Raw genomic sequence first — 23,051 nt, forward strand, 5'->3', positions numbered from 1 at the left:
GAATTCCAGAGAGGAAGAAGTGGAATGGTCCGTGCTCCCTAAATTCCACATGTGTCCTTCACACCTTCGTCCTGTCTGGTGAACGGTGGCGCGAGAGGTTGGGGCTCAGAGACACAGAGCAAATGTTCTGATTCTGCTGTAAATGAGTGAGGAACGTGTATGGGCTGACACGTAACATTTCTTGACTTTTTTTTGTGTGTGTGTGTTTGCTAATGAAATGAGCAGAATGGTGTATTATGAAGAGAAAGTAATTTGTATTCTTCTTAGAAGGAGCGGCACACCACACGTTCAGTGTCTGAAAGGTACTGGCATAGTTATTGACGCAGCCAAGACCTAGCCTTTCCTGTTTCGGCATCCTTCGCTCTAATGCTTTGCCCAAGAAGAGTGTTGCTACCTTCTTTCCTAGTTAGTGATCCACAGAGAACTTTAAAGTCTGTTTGGTACCCCAGGCACCGGATGCTGGTGTGTTTTGGGTTCTATCTATCACCTCTATCTACATCTACATCTACATGTATAGATTTCTAATTGATTTCAGAGAGGAAGGGGGGAGGGAGAGAGAGAGAAGAGGGAGAGAGGGAGACGGGAGGGAGAGAGAGAGAAAGAAACATCAGTGATGAGGGAGAATAATTGAATAATTGATCGGCTGCCTCCTTCACTGCCCTCTACTGGGGATTGAGCCCACAACCCGGGCATGTGTCCAGATCGGAATCCAACCTCGACTTCCTGGTTCATAGGTTGCCGCTCAACCCCTGAGCCGCACCAGGGGGCTGTTTTGGGCTTTTTATAGGTGTGCTGACAAACTGTGATAGATGTGTAGGCCTGGCGCTGTTATGTGGTATCTCACAGGTGAAACAGCCAGCTGAGCAGTTGTGCAGTGCAGCCTACAGTCGGGTACAACTTGCTGTAAAGAAGTTAACAGGCCTAATCCGACAACGCTTTTGAGAAGGATCGCATGTTTACTGGAGTGTAAGAAATGAACCTAACGGATTCCTAGAGCCTGTGGTTAGGGCGGTACAGTTCTACTTGAGAGGGGTCCGTGCTCAGTGGCAACAGTGAGTTAACTGATTGCAGTTATGTGCTGTAGCACATAAATTGAGCATGAATTCAGACTTACGTGATTTGAGGCACTTGTCAAAATCAGGGGAACCTCCTGTTCTCTGGCATGGCCTGTTTTTTTGTATCTTTTGTAATCAATGAGGTGCAAATTTTAGGCCATGAATACATTGTTGCCATGAAGGTTTTTTTTTCTTTTTCTCCTATATTATCTACTTAAAATGATACTTAACACCTGGATAGTATCCATACTCGTTTTAGGTCTTTGATTGTAAGACTTTTTATTCTAGTGTCATTGCAACTCTGGATACCCTCTTCTTTTTTAAAAAAAAATATATTTTTATTGACTTCAGAGAGGAAAGGAGAGGGAGAGAGTGATATGCTGAGAGGGAATCCTTGATTGGCTGCCTCCTACACGCCTCCTACTGGGAATAGAGATGGCAACCTGTGGATACCCTCTTCTTTTCTCCTTTTTTAGGTGTATGTGTGCTACGGGGTGGGGATGGAGAGAAAGGATTTTGCCCCAACTATCTTGGAAGGGCTGTAGAGAGATGTTGACAATGCTGACTCCTTTAGTTCTTAAATAAGTTGTGTTGAGATCTAAACAGCATTTTATTTGAGGCTGGTTCAATGAGCAGGTTCTGTTCTACAGTAGCAGCATTAAACCTTAAGTAAGCTAATTTTTGACCAAATACTCTTACAAGAACTTTGTAAGCATTGAGTGCTCCATTTGTTGCAAAATATGAAACATGTCCTTTTCCCAGAGAATGATGCCCACAGATCTTGGTATCATTTGTTTAATGTTTACAGTTGTCAATTTCTTCTTTTTGTTGAGAGAGAAAAACAGTTACTTGTTTGGTTAACCAAAAGGGAAATTTAGGCCTATAAAAGGCAAATGAATCAGTGGCCTTCTAGAAAAGCTTGTTGCTAGATATTTTAAAACTGGAAATGTGTCCAAATGCACAGTGGTTAGATATTGTTGTTCTAGGGCAGATTCCTTTAGCACAATAGCCTTTCAAATATTTAAAGCTGAACCGTTTGCCGAGTATTATGTGCGGGACCCAGTTTCAAAATGGGATTGCTCTGGCTGGAGAGGGCCACCAGCTGCTCCACCTGTCTACAGAACACATGAAGGTGAATCCCTGCCCCCTTCCCTCACTAGCGGGAATATCAGTGTTTTTCCCTTGAGGTACATCCTCCTCATTTCCCTCTGGGGGCTCTTTCAATATTTTGATGCCAGACAAAAACTTTTGTTGCCCTTAGCATTTTATTTGCAAATGTGTGAAATTGCTATAAAAGCTTCTAAACATTACACTCAATTTCTATGTTGGTCTCATTTTTGTAGACCAGTAATAGATAGTTTGTATGCTGACACACGCTCTAGAGCAGTGGTTCCCAACCCTTTTTTGGCTATGTCCCACCTAAGCATCTCTAAAATCCTGATGCTCCCCCTGTGACATATAATTCCTATAATTCAAAAAGCAAACTCCTGTTCACATGGAGGAAGCCTAAAGGGCCATTAACTTGGTCTAAACAAGCTTCTAAAGAACATGGCATCCATGAAAGAAAAAAAAAAAGAATGAAAGGACAGTTGAAGTACTGAGGAAGAAATCACTAAGAAATTATTTTAAAAAAACACACAAAGTGATATGAAAAAAATAGCAAATAAAGTTTCAGAACATATAATAGAGAACTGAAATGCATAAATATGTCACAATATATATTTATGTACTGTATATGAGGCCCTTAGGATCATAAGATGTGAAAAATTCACTGTTAATAACTCATTCAAATTGCCCCCGTGTGGGGCATGTGCCCCATGTTGGGAACCACTGCTCTAGGGCATTGGCTTTGCCCTGCAAGAGGTCCCTTTCATTGTTGTTATCCTTGACCACATCTGAAGTTGGCTGTGGAGATTATGAGCTCTTCCCAGGCCTGAGCAGTTTTTTCAGCTTACCGCCTGACCCCACAAAGGTGGGGACTAAAGGATTATTTTAAGGTTTGAATCGTTAGTCTCTTGGATGGTGGTTCTTCTTTGAGTACTTGTCTTCTAATATCTCATTAGGCACAACCAACAGCAACTCTCACACAGTTCTCATCTTCTAGTCTTCTAGCCTCTTCTCTTAGGGTATAAATACGTCCATTAGCCCCCTAGATACATGCTCATAAATTCATTAGGTATGTGCCACTTGTAAATTATTGTGGTGACAGTTTCATCAAATGTTTTGTTACTCCTTAATGTGGATCATTTGCTGAGCTCCTGTCTCTGATAAGTTTCCTTGGGGGGGCGGGGGGGGGTAAAAAAAAGCTTCCTTGTTGCTTGATCCCTGATCCAGTATTTTGGAGTTCTTGTTAAGGCAGCATCTCACTCCTAGTTTGTATATCAATGAAGATAAATTAGATTGTTCTGCAATAATAAGTCCTAAAATCTCAGTGGCTTAAGACAAGGTTTATTTCTTCCTATGTCACATGCTCATTAGATATCAGTTGTGGGTTCTCTTTGTTGTGTTCATTCTGAGACTGATGCTGATGACAGCCACCACTTGAGCATTTTTAGTGACTGTGACAAAAAAAATAAATAAATAAAGCCTGGTATATTGCACACTAGCTGTCAAAACTATTGCCTGAAAGGAACATACCACGTTTGCTCACATTTTATTGGCCAGAATAAGTCACATGGTGATCTCAAACTTTGCTAGAGGTGGGAAGTACAGGAAGGTAATCAGTGTAATCCTACATTATACCTGCCAGGAAAACTGGAACTGATACCCCATGCTAATGAGCTACCTCAACAAATTGATGAGGTCACATTTCTCTCAAGGTAGTAGTACTCATTCATCACTTTGTTCTGATTTTTTAGTTTTTGAAGCATTAAAGTACTGTTTTCTATTCCATTTTCTAATAACTGGAGGAAAAGTCACCAAGTACCTTCTGTATCTTTGTTTTTACTCTATTCTCACTGGGTGTTCTCTTTCCCCACCACTTACCACCCACACTTACCTTCTCTTTAGTTTAAATATCTTTTTATGAGGAGTTCATGTCTCTGGACAAAGGCATTTTATTCTTGTGCAATGAACACTCTTCTGTGGCCCCACGCGGTAGATTGGGTTAATATGAATAGAAGCTAAAGTGAAAAGACGCACTGTTTAAAGAAGGTTCTGTCCTAGCCGGTTTGGCTCAATGGATAGTGCATAGGCCTGCACGGACTGAAGGGTCCCGGGTTCAATTCTGGCCAAGGGCACATGCCTGGGTTGTGGGCTCAATCCCCAGTAGGGGGCGTGCAGGAGGCAGCTGATCAATGATTCTCTCTCATCATTGATGTTTCTCTCTCTCTCTCCCATCCTCTCTATAAAAATAAATCAATAAAAAATATTTTTAAAAAATCCCTTTGGTGTCTTTCTCCCTCCAATGTCTTATTCCTTAAAGGCAATTACTTTCAACTTGTTTTGGGCATTGATATTCCTGCTTCTAATAAAGTTGGCTTTTGGTCTTGTGAAAGATTAGTATTTGACTCTTTTATCCCTTTTCTCACCCTGTCTGCATGAAGCCTTACTTTCTATCTCCCATCTTCTCAACTGTGGTTGCCATAGATTTAGCTATATTATTATTCAGTATTTATTTTATTATGACCATGTAAACTCTATTTCAAGTTGACCTGTGCAGCAGTCTCTGCTTTAAGTAATTCCTTAAATAATCAACTTATCAAAGATGGGATAAACTGCAAGGATACCTATGAGTTCTTATCTCTAAGAATATGTAAGAATAATCAGCAACATCACTAATTGTCCAAATTCACAGTACTTTGACATATGTAATCTCATTTGTCCAATGATAGATGTGGGAGAGTATTCAAGTCTTGAATGTGCAGTTAGAACTTTTGGTGCTACAAAATACATTCTAGGGCAGTGATGGCGAACCTATGACACGCGTGTCAGCACTGACACGTGTAGCCATTTCTGATGACACGCGGCCGCTGAGGCAGCCGCATGCCGAGGATGAAACATTTGCGAAATAATGTTTTTTCCTCAAAGTGACACACTACCCGAGTTATGCTCAGTTTTTTGGCGAAGTTTGACACACCAAGCTCAAAAGGTTGCCCATCACTGTTCTAGGGGAAAAGAATCTTAATGTTAACCCTAATGTCCAATTTAGTGTTAAAATAATTGAATTGTAACCACAAAGACAGGAAAAATGATATTTTATACTGACTCTTTCAATTGTGCTTTCATTTAAATATTTTACCTTTACTTAGGTTGGAGTTATTTCATGAGTATATAATTATTCCCTTAGTCTTAGGATGCATGTATTTTCCCCACCTCCAGAATATAAAGAAAATCTTGGATGACCTATTTTAAACCATTCCCATTAATATAAAGTCACTTTAAAATATGCTGCCTTAAAATGGCTGTAATGTAGAATCAATTTTAATGTCAAGGATACCCCTTAATTAGATCATTAAAATTACTTTTTTTTAGATACTGCTCACAGTCCTCACTCCTCATTCTACTTGAGTTTTGAACTCTTGGCTCATTATTAAAAATTGATGGCAAATTCATTCACTGTTTGATATAAATTAGCTCTAATGAAAAGAATATTAGAAAGTAATCATGAGTAATTAGCTCCTTCTTTAGATATACCTACTTCTCAGGGAGAAGTATTATATGCTTATTGATAATATTGAAAGACCAGAGTAAATATTCAATTTAGTGTAATTTTTTCCTAAATTTTTCATTCTTTTATAATTTTATTTACGGAAAAATTCTACCCCTATCCTGATGGGCAATTTTTGCTTTTTCTCCGTGTGTCCTGTTTTAAGATAGTGATCTTTTGTTTGAAAAAAAAAAAATTAAAGCAAAATTCTCACCTATTCTTGTGGGTATATGTTTACCTTCTAGAAGTATATTTTTATATTATGCAAATTTTCCTATCTTCTTTAAACATAGATAATATAGATTATCAATGGAAGAGCTTCCTGAAAGAAGATATTGTTTAAGAGAAATGTGAAAGTAGCAAAACAGAAGAGAATTGAAAGCTGATACAGAGGACAGCGTGGAAGTAAGTACAGCATGAAACAAGATGAGAGGAGGATATCTAGAACAAATCTGAGTTCAGAAAAGAGAAGTGATTTGAAAAGATATTTGAATTTCTAAGCTGTATAAATAAGTCAAAGTCTTGAGCATTAAAAATGTGTATTAAGAAGGACTGTTAAGTAGTTTAATAGCTAGGGGGTTTAAAGTAAAAAGAATGTAAACATAGTAGACATATATTTTGATATCTCACTCGAATGTTAGTGGTATTAAATAGCTGTTGTGTGTGTTAATTGCAAATCCACTCTCGGTAGGGAAGGATAAAATGCCCAATTTAAAAATTAATTGGATGTTAGAGAATAAATTTTAGAACCCTTAAAAATGACAATTAGCTTCACATACTCGAGTAACTATCCATTAAACTTAAGATACTTAGTATATTACATTTTCTTGATATCTTTTGCAAGTATCAAAAATCAATAGCATTATCAAATCAGTGTCATTATATATCATCTCAGATATTTTCTAGAAAGGAGTAATAAAATATCAAATATATATAAATAATGTCTCATATTATTTTATTATTTTTTTTGCAGATTTTACTTCATTTATTTAACAAATTAATTCAGCAAAACTTTGTTGAACACCTACTCTTATCAGTTATTGTCTGAGGCAACAGAGCACAGCAGTGAACAAAGCAGACAGAATCTCCTGCTTATATATAACTACAGCTGATGATGTCTTTTAGTTTCAATGGATTTAGAGTTGGCATCTCTTTTGTCATGATGTGCATTGTTTATAAGTCAGCAGTCAACTCTCTACCAGAACTGAGTCCTCAGAAATATTTTAGTACCTTGCAAGCAGGAAAAGCCTCCTTAGCTTATTTTTGTCAAGCTGGTAAGTATTTTTTATATCCTGACTTTTGTGACCTTTCTATTGCTATTTAATCAGTATGCTCAGTGGGACCTTATTGTTAGACTTTGCTTTTAAGAATTTATCTTTCTTAAGGGGTAAATTATTAAACATTCATAAAACATTTCTTATTTTAGATTCTCCAAGTACCTCTGTATTTCTTGAAGAACTGAATAAGGCTGTTAAACCTCTCCAGGACTATGGAATCTCAGTTGCAAAGGTAGAAGGATATTTATGTTGATAAATTATTAGTGACAAACATTTTACATCTAAATGACTATCTAAAAATGCTTATGTTGCTTTCTGCCTTTTTTTCATAAGAATAAACAGAAGCACAGAAGTTCCAGATTATTGTATAAATTCATAAATATAGAGAAAAAAAGCTGTTTGAAACTCTTTAGCATGGCATTTAATTTAATTTTGTAAACTATTCTATTGGGACTGTCAGTTTTTCAGTCCTATAGTTAGACTTTTGTTTGCCTGACAAATATATCACAATTCAATAATTTATTAAATTTCTGTTAGCACAAATGGAGGTATTGTAAGTGGTAGGAAGGGCACTAGGTGTTAGACCTGTGGGGTCAGACTGCACCTGGGTTCAGCAACCTCAGAACTTGAGTTTTTGTTTTTGTTTTTTTTTAATAGATATATTTTTGTTGATTTCAGAGAGGAAGGGAGAGGGAGAGAGAGACAGAAACATCAATGATAAGAGAGAATCATTGATTGGCTGCCTCCTGCACGCCCCCTACTGGGGATGGTGCCTGCAACCCTGCATGTGCCCTTGATTGGAATTAAACCCTGGATCCATCAGCTCCCAGGCCAATGCTCTATCCACTGAGCCAAACCAGCTAGGGCTCAGTACTTGAGTTTTGGCAAGGAAAGAATTCAGAGCCAAGACTCAGACTATAAGAGAACATCTATAATAATAAAAGGGTAATATGCTAATTAGACAGGATGTCTTCCAGACGTCATTCCGGACGTCCTTCCTGACAAAGCTGGGGCCGGAGGGAAGCCAGCCCGGGTCCCAGGTGCCTGTGGGTGGCCCAGGGAAAGCCAGCCCAGGTGCCAGGTACCAGAAGGAAGCCAGTGACAGCAGCGGGGGGAAGGAAGGCCTACTCTTGCATGAATTTTCATGCATCAGGCCTCTAGTTTATTTATAAAATCACAGAGGAAGAAGTAATTTGTAGAAGAAATGGACTTAAGAAACAAGTTAGAGGTAAAGGAAGGGCCCTTGGAGCGTGGGAGTGAGGAAGGTAAAGGTAATACGCCTGGTGGGGAGGAAAGAGAGAAGGGAAAGGCAGGCCGGTGTTCCTGGAGGGAGAGCACACTGGGTCCTCAGTCCTAAGGGTTTTAAGGGTGTAGATTTTTAGGGGAGGTCCCAGGGGAAGATTTTAATAGAATATTCAGCAGGTGTCCAGGTATGTCATTTCAGGTCTAGGTCTCCACTGATGGATCGGTCGATTGGTCAGCACCAGAGCAGGAGGTGATTATCTAATGCAGCTGGTCCTGAGTTCAGCCATAGTGTTGCTTATCTAGTTTTTCTGCTTTTCTGGGCCTGGAGCTGAAATACAACTGAGGCCTAAATGTTATCTCTAGGGAGGAAAGGTCAGCAGTTCTAAACCGAATGACCAGTGATATGCTAGGGGAGGAAAGGCCACTTTGGGCGCAAGGTCCCACCCTACGGTTGTCCTTTGCTAGGCACCTAGGACTTTCTGCACTAGTGACCTTTTGTACCTGGCCCATTGTCCTTACTCTGCTCATATCTGTCTAACTGCCGACCACAGAGGTACCAAAGTTGAGGTACCTGAAGTATTTTATCTTTTCTGTTTTAAGTTTTTATAATTACCTATGTTGCAGTTTCATGTATACTTAGGGAAGTTAAAACAACCTAACTTGAAATTATATATTTAATTTTTTTCTCAAAAAAAATTTCAAACTTTCCTTGGAATATTATGGAAAATTTCCACAAGCATCATGGATTAGATAGTACATAAGCCTTTCATTTAGTTTAAGCTTAGAATTTGTACCTCAGAAAACTGGATGAGAAGTAACCCAGTGATTATTACATTCTTTCAGATTAGTGCCTACCTGACTTCCTCTTGTCGACGTAAGAAATGTCCAAACCTGTAGAGAACTGTTATGAGTTTATTTGAGCCAAACTGATGACATGCCCTGGGGAGCAAGATTTCAAAATCTCTGGCCCTAGCCAGTTTTGCTCAGTGGATAGAGCATCGATCAGCCTGCAGACTGAAGGGACCCAGGTTCAATTCTGGTCAAGGGCATGTACGTGGGTTGCAGGCTTCTCCCTGGTCTGGGCCCTGGTCAGGGTACGTGCAGGAGGCAACCAGTCAATATGTTTCTCTCACATTGATGTTTCTCTCTGTCTTTCCCTCTCTTCCACTCTCTAAAAATCAATGGAAAATACCCTTGGGTGAGGATTTAAAAAAAAAAAAATATATATATATATGTATATATATATTGGTTTCAGAGAGGAAGGGAGAGGGAGAAAGAGAGATAGAAACATCAATGATGAGAGAGAATCATTGATTGGCTGCCTCCTGCACACCTCCCACTGGGGATCGAGCCCGCAACCTGGACATGTGCCCTTGACCAGAATTGAACCTGGGACCCTTCAGTCGGCAGGCTGATGCTCTATCCACTGAGCAAAACTGGCTAGGGTAAAAAGAAAAAAAAAGATTTCAAAAGCTCTGGAGAATAAGTTTCTTTTATGCATTTGAAATTAAGGAGGGAATTGAAGGATGATTACATGGAGGTAGGAGAAAGTAAGGTTGGGATTGGATTACAGGATAGTTAATATTATGTGCTTTCAACACTTTAAAAGGAGGGTCTAAAAAGGTGGTGATATTAACACAAAGCTGTGCTAACCTTGATGCACAGAAATAAGGACAGAGCTTGCTTAAGGCAAAGATCAACCTTTTACTAAAGTTATATGCCTGGGGTGTGACTACCCATCATGACCTCCCCAGTTAGGAATTTATGTTCAGTTCACCTCGTGAGGTTACTTTCCATAGAATTCCTTTTTCTTCTATACTGTGTACATTTATTCTTATTAGTTCATTAGCCTTTCTCCTCCAAGAGATGGCTATTGTCCCTCTTGGTCTCCGCAGCTAGTTCCCAGGGCAAAAAGGTTAACTAAACTTGGCTATTAAAGAGATATTGTTCCCTATAGCCATAGAACACTTTTGACACCAAATGTGTATGTTTCCACACCAACAATCTGACATTAACTGCCTAGAGTTAGCACAGACCCTCGGGTTAAAGGTTCAGTCTTATAAGACCACCTGTCACTTCAGATGCCAATCATAAGTAGTGTGTCTCCAGGTTACCTACAACTTCTGTAGGACTTGGCTGCAAATTGGGTGTTCTCACCATCCCCTCCTGAGATTGGATAATTTGCTATAATGGCTCACAGAACTCAGGGAAACACTTTACTTGCTATTGCCGGTCTATTATAAAGGCTATCTCAGTATCAGCCAAGTGGAAGAGATGCATAGGGCAAGGACGGAAGTCTTGAGCACAGGAGTTTCAGTCCTAGTGTAGTTTGGGGTGTGTCATTCTCCTTGGCCTTGGATGGTGTTCTCCAATCACCAACCTGGAAGCTCTCTACATCCTGCTCCCTAGGGTTTTATGGAGGTCTCATGATGTAGGCATGGCAGAGTAAATCATTGGCCATTGGTGATTGACAATCTCCTGCATGGAGGATGGGAGGTGGGGCTGAAAGTTCCAACCCTCTTTTTTAAAGAAAATTAAATTTATTGGCGTGACATAGGTTAATAGAATTATATAGGTTTCAAGTGTGCATTTCTATGTTACTGATAGAGCTAAACTAGATTGATTCCATGAAGCCCTTTCTGTTACTTTTATAATGTTTCTTTACCCGCCATTCTACAACTCTTCCTGCTGCCCTTCCCTGTAAACCGCGAGAATGTAACAGTTGTATAAACCTGCCAATAGGAATGTAGAGAAGTGGACTCAGTCCAAATTAGGCAAACTGCACAGTGCCCCTGTGTAACCAGACCCCTGACCCTGCCCCCTGACCAATCAACGGGGCCACGAACGTTCCCCCCCCCCGCCCACTGCTTTGGACCCCCTATAAAGTCTTTATTCTCTCAAAGCTCTCTCTCTCCCCCGCCGCAGCAGCGGTGATTGTTGGAGACGGGAGCTCGTGCTAGCACGAATAAAAGTTCTCTTGCTTTTGCTTCGGGCTCGGCTCCTTCCTGGTAGGTTTTTGGGGATCCTGAACACTGGGCATAACATTACATGATCTGTATCTTGCATTACCCAAAGTCAAATAATCTTCCATTACCATATATTTGGCCCTCTGGTATCCACTACAGCCAAGCATGTTAAACTCGCGGCCGGAAGGCCGAATGCCTCTGTTAACCACATTGAAGTTCCAACCCTCTTAATGATGCCTCTGTCTTTGTGGCAACCAGTCCCTGTCCTGAAGTTACCCAGGGGTCCCCAGCCACCAGTTACCTCATTAGCTTAAAAAAGACACTCCATGGGATTTTAGAAGCTCTTACATCAGGAACTGGAGTTAAAGACCAAATATTATAACAAAAATGCTCCCAGCATGCCTATCACTCAAGAATTACAAGGGTTTTAGGAATTTTGTGTTAGGAACCAGGGGCAGAAACCAAATATATATATGTGTTATGTCATGGCTGTATACCTTAAAAAATATTCATTTCTTTTTGTATAGGGGTCTCAGCTAATGAACAGCTGATTACACTCTGGAATGATAATGGCACTCATCTCGGAGGAGCTATGAATAACATTTTAAACTGAAATTTAAAAATGAAATAATAGGCTAAGTATGACACTCAAAAAGGGTAATCATGCTGTTTATCTAGTAACTAGTAACTGTATGTCTGGTACCTGGAGTGGAATATTGAGGTTCATGCCCAGTGGTACCTTTATATGAACTAACATAATTTAAACTCAATTTTATAGTTGATGTCATCAAGCTACATGGAAGGGATACTGTAGTGAATAGGAGAGACCTATATTGAGCATCTGGCTCAGTCCCTGCACATAAGATGTACTCAGTAAATGTTTATGAAATTAAAATTAGCTCACTATATTTGGTCTATTGGATAAAAAGATGATTAAGACCCAGTCTATTTCTTTGGATACTTTATTCTAAATAGGGAGGATAAAACACATTCTCAAATCATTTTAATAAATAGCAGAACCCAATTATAATAAGAGAGATACAAATAATATGCCATAGTTGTTAAAAGGAAAGAGAGCTCATATCTGATTGTTGAAATGGAAGGTCATGTATGGCGTTGGGAAAGACTTCACAAAAAGTAGCATCTTGAGATTGTCTTCAAAAGTTAAGATTTCAGGAGGCAGAGGTAGATGAAGGAAACACTAATATCAATGGATTAAATGTTCCAATTAAGACCAAAATTATCAAGCTGGGTATAATAACCAAACCCAACTGATGCTATTTAGAAATGCATCTTAAAATAAAGGCTTCAGCCAAAACCGGTTTGGCTCAGTGGATAGAGTGTCGGCCTGTGGACTCAAGGGTCCCAGGTTCGATTCCGGTCAGGGGCATGTACCTTGGTTGCGGGCACATCCCCGGTGGGGAGTGTGCAAGAGGCAGCTGATCAATGTTTCTAACTCTCTATCCCTCTCTCTTCCTCTCTGTAAAAAATCAATAAAATATATTTAAAAAAATAAATAAATAAAGGCTTCAGAAATCTTCAAAGTAAATGAAGGAAAAAGATATATCGTGAAATGATAACCTAAAGAAAGCTGGTATGGCTATGTTACCATATCAATGTAGATTTAAAAACAGAAAACCTTTGAGTTATCCTTGACTTGTAGTTCCATTATAACCATCAATAAGTCCTTTAGTTTCTGCTATCAAAACTCTCCAAATCTGACTACTTCCTGTGCCTTCACTTTTATTCCTTCCTTGTCCAAAGCATCATCAGACTCATCTGGGAACCATAATAGCTTTCTAACAATTGGTCTTTCTCTTTTCACTTTTGTCTCACTCAACTCTTCACATGTAAGTGAAATGTGTCAGATTATCTTGCTCCCCTCCGAGAAAGGCTTCCCATTACAGTTATGATAAAACCTGTGGACACTCGCTTCCTGTCTTACCTGATTTTCTGTTCCCCCACCTTGTTCAGTTTGTTCCTGACACCTACTGGTCATCTTTCTGTCACTTGAACCTGTCACATGTGTTATTTCCACAAGGCCTTTGTAATTCCCACTCTGCTTAGAACTCATGTCTTCCACATATTTATATATTTGTATGTTTCATTCCATTGCTTCGGTTCTTTGTGCAGATGTCACCACCTCAGAGAAGCCTTCCTTGATTCCTAAAATGTCCTGGCACACACTTAATTTTTTTTTTTATAGCACTTAACATTACATGTTACTTAATTTTTAAAAATTGTCTGTCTCTACTTTTAGAATGTAAGTTCTAAAGATAAAGTTTTTTATTTGGAACTTAACTACCCCCAGTGACTAGAACAGTGACTGACATATGGTAGGTGTTCAAATATCTGTTGAATGGATGAATGGACAAATCTATTGTCATAATGCCAACCATCCCTATGCTCTGACTTTTAAGCATTCTTTTAAAATTATTTACACTAAAATTTACTCTTTTTTGTCTATGGCTATAATATGGCTTTTAATTCTGATTTTCTATCCCTGATATCTTTTCTGAGTATCAGTTCTCCTTTGGTAACATTTAAAAAGCAACAACACAAATGTAGCTTCCCTAATTGTTATTCTGATTCCTCAAACTCTCTTAAAATTAAATTGAACACCACCCACAAACAAAAACTCATCTTAAGAAAAATCCCCCAAATTAACAAAATCCAAAGCAAAGTCACTATTCCTTTAGAATTAGTCTTGGTAAGTTGTGTTGTTGGGTACCTCTTTGACCCATCTAGTAACCTTTTCTATTTCCTTCCTTCCCCAGCTCTAGCTCATGCTGCTTATCCATGCTCAGTTTTCTCCCTAGTTTTACTTAATATATTTGTGAAAATCTCTTGAATCTTTTCTGTTTTACTTCAGGGCCCTGTCATCCTTGACCTATACTGATGTGATTCTTTTAACCTACCTCCTTATCTCTGTGCTCTGATGCCTTTCATTTTATCTTCATGTTGCTGCCAGGATTGTCCTTGTATTTTTCATATCGAGTCCTGATGGTAAGCTATCAAGGGCTGTTGTGGCTGCTCAGGCATCATCAGGGATTTAGGTTCATTCATTCATTCTTTTTAAAAAAATATATATTTTATTGATTTTTTACAGAGAGGAAGGGAGAGGGATAGAGAGTTAGAAACATCAATGAGAGAGAAACATCCATCAGCTGCCTCCTGCACACTCCCTATTGGGTATGTGCCCGCAACCAAGGTACATGCCCTTGACCGGAATCGAACCTGGGACCCTTGAGTCCACAGGCTGACACTCTATCCACTGAGCCAAACCGGTTAGGGCGGTTCATTCTTTCTGATGCACCATCTTTAGCAAGGGGTTCTTCTCTAAAGATGCCTCATGGTCCGTGATTACTACTGGTGTTCTAGCTATCTTTCGGTGTTTTGTCAGGAAGAAGTGGGAAGAGCAAGAATATCAGTAAATCCTCTTTTCAGAGCCTTCTAAGAATCCCAACCCAGTGACTTCTCCTAACACTGTTTAGCCATCCTTCGCTGTTGGGCATCTGGAAGAGACTTTTATGAGGGATTTGCTTTTAGTGAAGTTCCTTTAGTAAAACCAAAAGGGAGGATGGATTTGGGGTAAGAAACCACCTGTATCTGCTATCCCTGTGTGCTGGCTGCTGAGATGCTTCCATGGACTCAATTTACCACTCACTGCTGTGCTTCCTGGCTTTCCCGCGGGACTTTTGTTCTGCTTTATTGTTTCCTTCCTTTTCTGCCTGGTTACCTTCTGATTGCTCCTCAAGATTGAATTAAATGTAAACTCTTAGGTATATTTAAATATAACTCTTAGGTGTAGAAACAGTTCCTTTTTCTGAGTTACCTCAAGCACTTGAATACGTGAGCAATTATGGGATACAAATCAGAAAGAAAAGTAAAATAAAGTAAAAATGTGGAGACAAACGGTAATGTTTCATTTTCTTGTTTCCCTAAGCAAGAAACTTTTACCTTTTGATACACTCTAAACTTTAAATGTTATCTTTTAAAGGTTAATTGTGTCAAGGAAGAAACATCAAGATACTGTGGAAAAGAAAAGGATTTGCTAAAAGTATATTTATTCAGGTAAACTATTATTTTGAGTGCAATGGACAAATATAAAACTATACTTTTAGAATATTCAAATACATAAAATATCACTAACCCAGAATAAAGTTGTATGCCATGGGCTGGGGAGGGGGGTGTCATATGAAGCTTAGCAAAAAAGTCCAGGTAATAGATTTGTTACCTGCTTCCTTATCTATAAAATGAGAATATCTTACAGGTTTTTTTTTTTTTTTTTTTTTAAATATTGCATGAGGATCTTATGTAAACTCCTATTACAAATGCCTGGCATGTAAGCACTTAGAAAATTTAGTGTTTCACCCTGGCCGGAGTGGCTCGGTTGTTTGGGCATTTTCCTGTGCACCAAGAGGTGGCCACTTTGATTCTGGTCAGGGCACATGCCTGGGTTGGGGGCTCCATCCCCAGTAGGGTGTGTGTAAGAGGCAGCCAACCTGTTTCTCTCCTCCCTTCCTCCTTCTCTCTAAAATAAATAAAAACATTAAAAAAAGAAAATTTAGGGTTTTAAAAAGATAGTTCAGGCCATATTCTGGTGTGAAATAAACGTACATACTTTATTTTCGAGGGATCTGCCAATGTCCAGAGTACAGAATCCTCTGCACATGGCTCTTGCTAAACTGCGGTTTCTCAGAACTCTGTCCTCAAACCCTTGGGATTTGGCCTGGGAAATGGGGAGAGAATCTGTCTCCTCAAGAGCCCACTGCTGAGGACACTTCTTTCTCCTACTTGCCTCCTTCCCAGCCCAATTTGGGGTATCTGTGTATACGTGACAGGGAGGTTGGTAGGAAGCCCTGTTTGGACTCATGTTTATTCCCCAGTCTTTTTGCTAAACCCAGGGCCTATGCTTTTCAAAGTTGACATAGTTATTAGTATATATTCAATAAATATTTGAGTGTATATTGTGGCTAGCACTTTGATAGGTGCATAGTAGATAAGACACACAGGCTCTAACATTAAAGAATTTATAGTCTAGTATATTAGAGAAACAAGTAAGTGGAATGCTAAGGAACTATTTCTGTAATGCTTTTTCAAACTTTTTACAGAGGCAACATATTACTAAGAGAATTCCCTACTGATACCTTGTTCGATGAGAATGCCATCATTGCTCATGTTCTCTTGTAAGTACAGGGGTTACCCATTCACTTCTTTACTTATTAGTTATCTAGTGATTTCATTTTAGATAACCATGATCCATTAAAATATTTTAGAGTATTAACATTATATTTATAGGCATCAATTTCATATAAATTGCTGGTCTATCTTCCCACATAGAGGATATCAAATTTCTTAAATGGCAAATAATACAGAAACATGTAGGTACTCTGTATAAAATAGGAGATGACACAACACAACTACATGGGTTGTACTATTGTTTTTGATTCTACCTGCGGGGTGAGGATTTTACCAGGTAAGAAGCTCATGTTTGCTATTCTCAGTAGTATTTTTAAAGTGTCTAGCATCCTTCCCACCCAGCCCGATTTTTTTTTCTGGAGTCTGTAGTTCTGTGCCTGCTTAGTAAATGCAGAAAGAGTTCAAATAATCGCAGCCCATACCTGAATGTTTGTTGAAAGAGAGAGAGAGAGAGAGAGAGAGAGAGAGAGAGAGAGAGAGAGAGAGAGAGAATTTAAGTTAACTTCGCTGGCATGGAGTCTTTAGGCCTGAGATTCAGACCTACCTATTTTACCTCTGAATGAAGTCTGATATTCTCTTTGATGACAAAGCTAGAAACTATGACTTGTTAAGGACATGAGTTTACATAAACATTCCCAATTTAACCTTGTTGTAGGCCTGTCACCAACTAAGATCTTTGCTGACATTGGCTATCTTTGTCTTCCACTTGGTTCCCCTCTTGTCTGACTGGATTCCCAGAAAAATTGGGTGAAAGTTAAATTACAGGAAACTTAAAACATATAGGTGAAAAGTCGTGTTTATCACTTTGCAAATGGATACTTTTCAATGTTCCAATACTCATAATATATTATTGAAAGGTCTTTAGAAAGGATCCTAACAACCAACAATCCTGAGGCCTCTAGGCTAAGAAGCCAATTATAAGGAATGAAAGATGGCCTTTTGAAGAAGGAATTCCAAATAGCTGGTGGACTGCCTTCGAAGGGGATAGAGAAGGGGTGTCCTGAGTGGGGAGGGCCATTAAAAGCTTAGCAAAATGGCCAAGTAATAGATGTGATATTTGTAATACAATGGATTCCTGATGACTGTCTTTGATCCAGAAATGAGGTTGAAGAAACAAAGAAGATTCTTTGAGGGATGGGGGAAGGGCAGATAATATTGTCTTTGGTAAGTTTGACAGCAAATCCTGGAGCTGCAGGTGCACCTTGGACAGCCTGATAACAAGGAGATTTTGACAACAATTGGGCCTTAGATGTGGAGTGGCTGTCAGTGCTGGGGACCCTGCTCTCTGAACTGGCTAGCCTGTGGAGCTTATGTCATGCAATCCTTCTGTGGGGGTGTCCTCTTCCTTGTGCTGTGCTAATGCTGATGTGTAGAACACTAATTCCTCAAAGATTATTCTCCATGCTTCTCCCCTGTGCCAAATACCTGTTAGACACTGGGGATTCAAAACAGAAGAGGGTGCGGCTTTTGTTCTCTAGGAGTTTAGCATTTTGTTGTAGAGAGATACATAAACAAAATATCATGTGGTACATGAAATAGAAGTATGTATGCATAGGGGCTTACGGACCCACAGCGTAGGGAATAGTTTTGTCTAGAATGAGGATAGATATTTACTAAGAAGCCTCCCTGAAGGAAGTGGCACTGGGGATGAGTCTAAAAGCATAAGGAGTTTGCTTGGTGAAGAAACGGAAGGTGGGAGAATAGTGGGAACTGTGTGAGCAAAGGCATGGAGGTAAGAATAGTTTGGAAAGCGTAGGTTTTACTGGAGTATCAAATGGGAAGCAGCAGATGAGGGCAGAGAAGTAGGCCCGGCGTGAGATGAAGGGATTTTTGTTTACCATGTGAAGAAGTTTAGGCTTCTGGAAGGCCACTGAAGGGTGAGGAGTCCAGCTCCACCTCAAAATCCTTGTGTCATCTTTCAGACCCAACCATAGGCAATTACAAGACTTTGCCTGGCAGGCCTCATAGGGGGAAGGTGCCTCGTCCACACCAGACTTGGTGCACAGCCAGTGCATTGCAGTTTTCTAGAGAAAATTGAGGTCAGGGACTCAGGCCCCTCCTCCCTCCCAGTCAGTCCCTTAGGCCAAACATGCTCTTGTGTACACCTACATTTCTAGCCCAGTTGTCTCCATTCCAGGCTTCATTATCAGGAACCTTAACTGAGGCACCTCCCAGGTACTTACGGTAAGAGCCTCTTAGGTCTGCTTTGACTCAGTCCCTTCCCACTCCTTGCCCTTCCCTCTTTCCTTCACCCCAGCCCACCATTCCATAAAGAGGCAGGAGCCTTCTGTTTGGTGTTCCTTGGAATGTGATGATAGCTTGCATCTGAGCTGTGAGCACCTGCCCCTCACTTGGGGCTGTTCCATGGCGGGGAAGGGAATGAAGCATTCTGGAGCTGGTGCCTCTCTCTGCCTCTTGCTCGCACTGTCGCAGTAAGTGAATAAACGCTGGATTGTTACTTTTAGCTTGGCTTGCTGTCCTAATTGAGCAACACTTGATTGTTCAACAGAGGGCTGCAGGAAGGCAGGTGATGTGATTAAATTAGTACCGGAGTGCTCTTTCTAGTGAATGTGACAGCTTCGTGGGGGTCCAAGGACACGGAGAAACCTTTGTGTGGCCTTTGTACAATCTAGGGAGGTGGAGTAGAGAGAGCAAAGAGGAGATTTTATTTTTAATGCTTAGGAGGTGAAGTTAACGGGACTTGGTGATAGTTAATTTGGTAATAATCAGCAAAACTACAAACTTTAGTCCCTGATCTCTTTTTTTCCACCTCACTCTACTGTAAATCTAATGTGACCACCATCTGAGTAGGCAGGAAGAGCAAATTTTCAGAAGATAATCTAATTTAACAAGGCAAATGCCCATCATAACTGAGTCTCAAGTATATAGCTGTAGAAACTTGAGTCCCTGGGAAGTACAGTCCTAAGTGTTGTTAACATATAGGTCATCCAGGGTTCTAGGACAACACCAACACTTAGGAGAAGAGGAAACTTAAGGTGGAGGTGGGATAAATATCAAGTAGAATTCCAAAGAGGCAATAGCCTCACTTTTATATTTTTTAGAACACTTGTATATGAACTGAAAGCTTACATTTAGAATATATTGCTTTACTTGCCTTGCCATTTAAATTTGTTCTTTATGTAGAATGCTTTGATTGAGACCAGTGATCCACAATTATACTTGAAATTTGCTTCTTTGTCAACTGGAAAGATCAAGGTTTAAGATAATTTCTTATTCTCAGAATATGCAAAAAATGCAATTGGAGAAAAATTAAGTTAGTAAACTCTGATAACAGAAAAATAAGTATAAACTTAAGGTAATTTTTACGGAATTATATATATTTTGGATCATTATGGGCAATTTTTTTATAGGTTATTTAAAATATTCCTAAAATATCATTGATTAAAATGTACTGACTAACTGGTCTATTAAAATTTTCTCACATTGATTTTTCAGAATACAGTAAGTGAATAAATCAAGTGTTTAGAGTATAGCATAGTACCATGTATGTAAGAAAGGGGTAAGTCCAACACTCTGAAGGGTCTCAGATGTTACCCAACCTGCAGAGATACTTGCAGAAACACCAGGTCTCTGAATCAGAAATCAGACTACACAGCCAGTGGCCAGGGTTACATGGTATACTAGATCCCCATTTCCAGTTCTACACAGAGCAAAAAGGGTGAGAGCCATATGCTTACACCTGTGCTTATAGTGAACTTGGGAGAAAAAGAACTCAGAACTTATGAATCGGCCGGAGCTGGCACATTTACTCTGGGGAGATAGACTATCTTTTTCTCTGGGATGTAATCAAATTCCATGGTGAGGCAGCAGAGGAAGGTCTGAACCCTTAAATATTATAGGCCTATGTCTCCAGGGAAGATAGAAAGGTTTTATTACACTTTGAATGACTCCAGAGAAAAAGAGACAAATAACTTTATTTATTTATTTACTTATTTTTGTTAGCTTTAAAAATTTTTTTTTGTCTTTATTGTTGAAAGTATTACAGATGTCCCCTTTTTCCCTCCCATTGACCCTTTCCACGCCACTCTCGCCCGCCCTCTCCACAGGCCTTCTATTGTCTGTGTCCTTGGATTATGCATATATGGATATAAATTCTTTGGTTAATCTCTCTTGTGCCCTTCCTTCTGAGTTTCGTCAGTCTGTTGCATGCTTCCATGCCTCTGGATCTATTTTGTTTGTCAGTTTATTTTGTTCATTAGATTCCACATATAAGTGAGATCATGTGATACTTTTATAATGTGAAAAGGAGTCATTGTCCATCTTTGTGAGATACCAGTTTTCATGTTCAGGAGGTTTAGATTGTATGGGAACACAGAAATCTAGGGAAGATTGTCTTCCAATAGAGAACACTGAGAAATCCAGGGAAGATTGTCTTCAGAGTTTTATAAGAAACATGATATTGATTTATAGGAATGGAATGGGGAAGTTGGGATGGGGGAAGGAGTTGTAGGTAGATTCTTAACTCATCAGCTTTTTAAAATAAATATTTTAAAATTGATTTTTAGAAAGAGAGGAAGGGAGAGAGAGAGAAACAGGGATGTGAGAGTAAAACATTGATTGACTTCCTCCTGCACGCTTCCCACTGGGGATTGAACCCACAACCTGAGCATGACCTTTTGGTACACAGGACAATGCCCAACCAACTGAGCCACACTGACCAGGGCTTAACTTATTAGCTTTTTTGGTATCTTTTGTGGTTTGAATTATATAAAGGTGTTACCAATTTGCAAAATAAATGGAACGTAAATTACAAAAATAAGAATTTGAATTTATAGTTTAAAAATTCTTAGCTCTGTTTTTTAAAATTTGCATAGTCAAAACTGGTGGAATTGAGTGGTTTGATAATTATGTGAGGAAAATTTTACTTACAGCTTAGATGAATTAAGAAGGTAATATTTAGAAAAAGAAATTTAAAGTAGTGAGTAATCTTTATTTGTTGAATACCATATGTCCAACCAGTCTGAGGCAAGTCAGAGGTATACGAGATTAAGTCACTATAATCTCAAATGTGGATTGGAAGCTTGTATGATACATGAAGTCAGGATTTACTGAGGATTTGAGGCACCTCATCCTTTATCTTCCTTCATGTGATCTGAGTACTTTACCTCTTCTGATTTGTAGTTTTCCTCATTTCTGAATGTTATAATTGCAGTCTATGTGATTATTGTGAAGATCAAATAAGGTGATGCATGTGAAAATACATTGTGGATTTTAGCCAGTGCTCTACAAATGTTAGTTGCTTTTTTCTGTATAAATGCAGAGTCTCATTTTCAATAATAATAAAAAAAAGGGCAACCCAAATTCAGATATCCACCTATGGTTCTGGTCACATACAGTGCTGGTTCCTGTCACACACAGTGCTGTCAGAAGTGAGCTCATGGGAGCTCATGCTGTGATAGTTGCTGGTGATAGTTGCCATGAGGCAGCAGTTGCAAAGAAAGGCCATTCTTCTAGTCATTGTTGACTCCTGAAAAGCATCCCTTGATACAAAAAGGAAAGATTATCTAGTACTGTAAGAAACAATGAAACCTCATTAACTCTTCATTAAGATGTGGTACTCGATATTCTTTGAACAATATTTTTTTTCAGAAAATGGAAGGTTTATTTCCCTTTAAATTAACATACTACTCATAATAATATGAACTTCAAATATTATAGGAGTTATTTTCAACTATCATATTTCTACTAATATTTTATTCTTTAACACATTACTGCCGAGTCTGGGTATTGTGTCTAAAGGTTACTGTACAACCTCTGGGGAAAGCTATTCTTAGAATTGTCTTCTTCTAACTCCTGAACTGTGCTCATACTGGTCCTTTAATAGTTTTTGTGCTATTGTTCATTACTTTATCTGTATCAGGCTTTTTCCTACACAGTATTGTCAGGTGGGTTCCTGTTTGATAGTGAGATACTTTTTACTGGGAAATTGTAATAAAAAATCATTTGTCTTGGATTTAAATTCCTCACAGCTCTATGTTAACTGGTAGTAATGGTTATATCTCCAAATTGTGCCCTTTTTTATAGATTCCTTCTACCAGTGCATAGCACCATGAATGACATACGTTAGATGCTCAAAAAATACTAGATTGGTTGGTAATGCATGATTTTGGAAGCTTCACTTTCCTATTGTTAGAAATGGTAGGAGCAGAGCCCTGGCTGGTGTGGCTCAGTTCATTCCCAGTCAGGGCACAGGCCCAAGTTGCAGGGTCAATCCCTAGAAGGGCGCAAGTAGAAGGTAGCTCATTGATGTTTCTCTCTCCCTTTTCCTTTTTCTCTAAAATCAGTAAAAGACATATTAAAAAAAAAAAAAAGAAAGAAATGGGAGGAGTGGAAATCTTCTTGTGTTATAAGCCCATAAGATTGCTTATAAGGAGTAGGAGAATATCTATAATAATAAAAGCGTAATATGCTAATTAGACCGAATGTCCTTCCAGATGACCTTCCAGACGAAGCTGGGACTGTGAGGGAAGCCCTGGTCCCGGGTGCCAGAGGGAAGCCGGTGCCGGCAGCCAGGGGAAGGAAGGCCTACTCTTGTGCGAATTTCGTGCATCAGGCCTTTAGTACAGTATAATATATGACAAAAAGACAAAGACTAGTGTTTGTGGAGTTTGTTATTACTTGTACTCTTTTAAAAAAA

The 23,051-nt window shown here is 39.2% G+C and overlaps 1 protein-coding gene across 1 annotated transcript in view; it reads left to right on the forward strand.

Moving 5' to 3' along the window:
- The first annotated feature begins 6,013 nt into the window (after nt 1–6,013).
- The window catches only part of TXNDC16 (thioredoxin domain containing 16), an 84,856-nt gene continuing 67,818 nt past the window's right edge, over nt 6,014–23,051 (forward strand). Inside the window, exons 1-5 of the mRNA XM_054716067.1 lie at nt 6,014–6,108; nt 6,677–6,977; nt 7,130–7,212; nt 15,192–15,265; nt 16,306–16,380. Coding sequence (XP_054572042.1) covers nt 6,815–6,977; nt 7,130–7,212; nt 15,192–15,265; nt 16,306–16,380 — 395 coding nt within the window. The 5' untranslated portion in view covers nt 6,014–6,108; nt 6,677–6,814. The remainder of the gene's footprint in view (nt 6,109–6,676; nt 6,978–7,129; nt 7,213–15,191; nt 15,266–16,305; nt 16,381–23,051) is intronic.

This window comes from Eptesicus fuscus, chromosome 5, assembly GCF_027574615.1.
Source record: "Eptesicus fuscus isolate TK198812 chromosome 5, DD_ASM_mEF_20220401, whole genome shotgun sequence".
Taxonomy (NCBI): domain Eukaryota; kingdom Metazoa; phylum Chordata; class Mammalia; order Chiroptera; family Vespertilionidae; genus Eptesicus; species Eptesicus fuscus.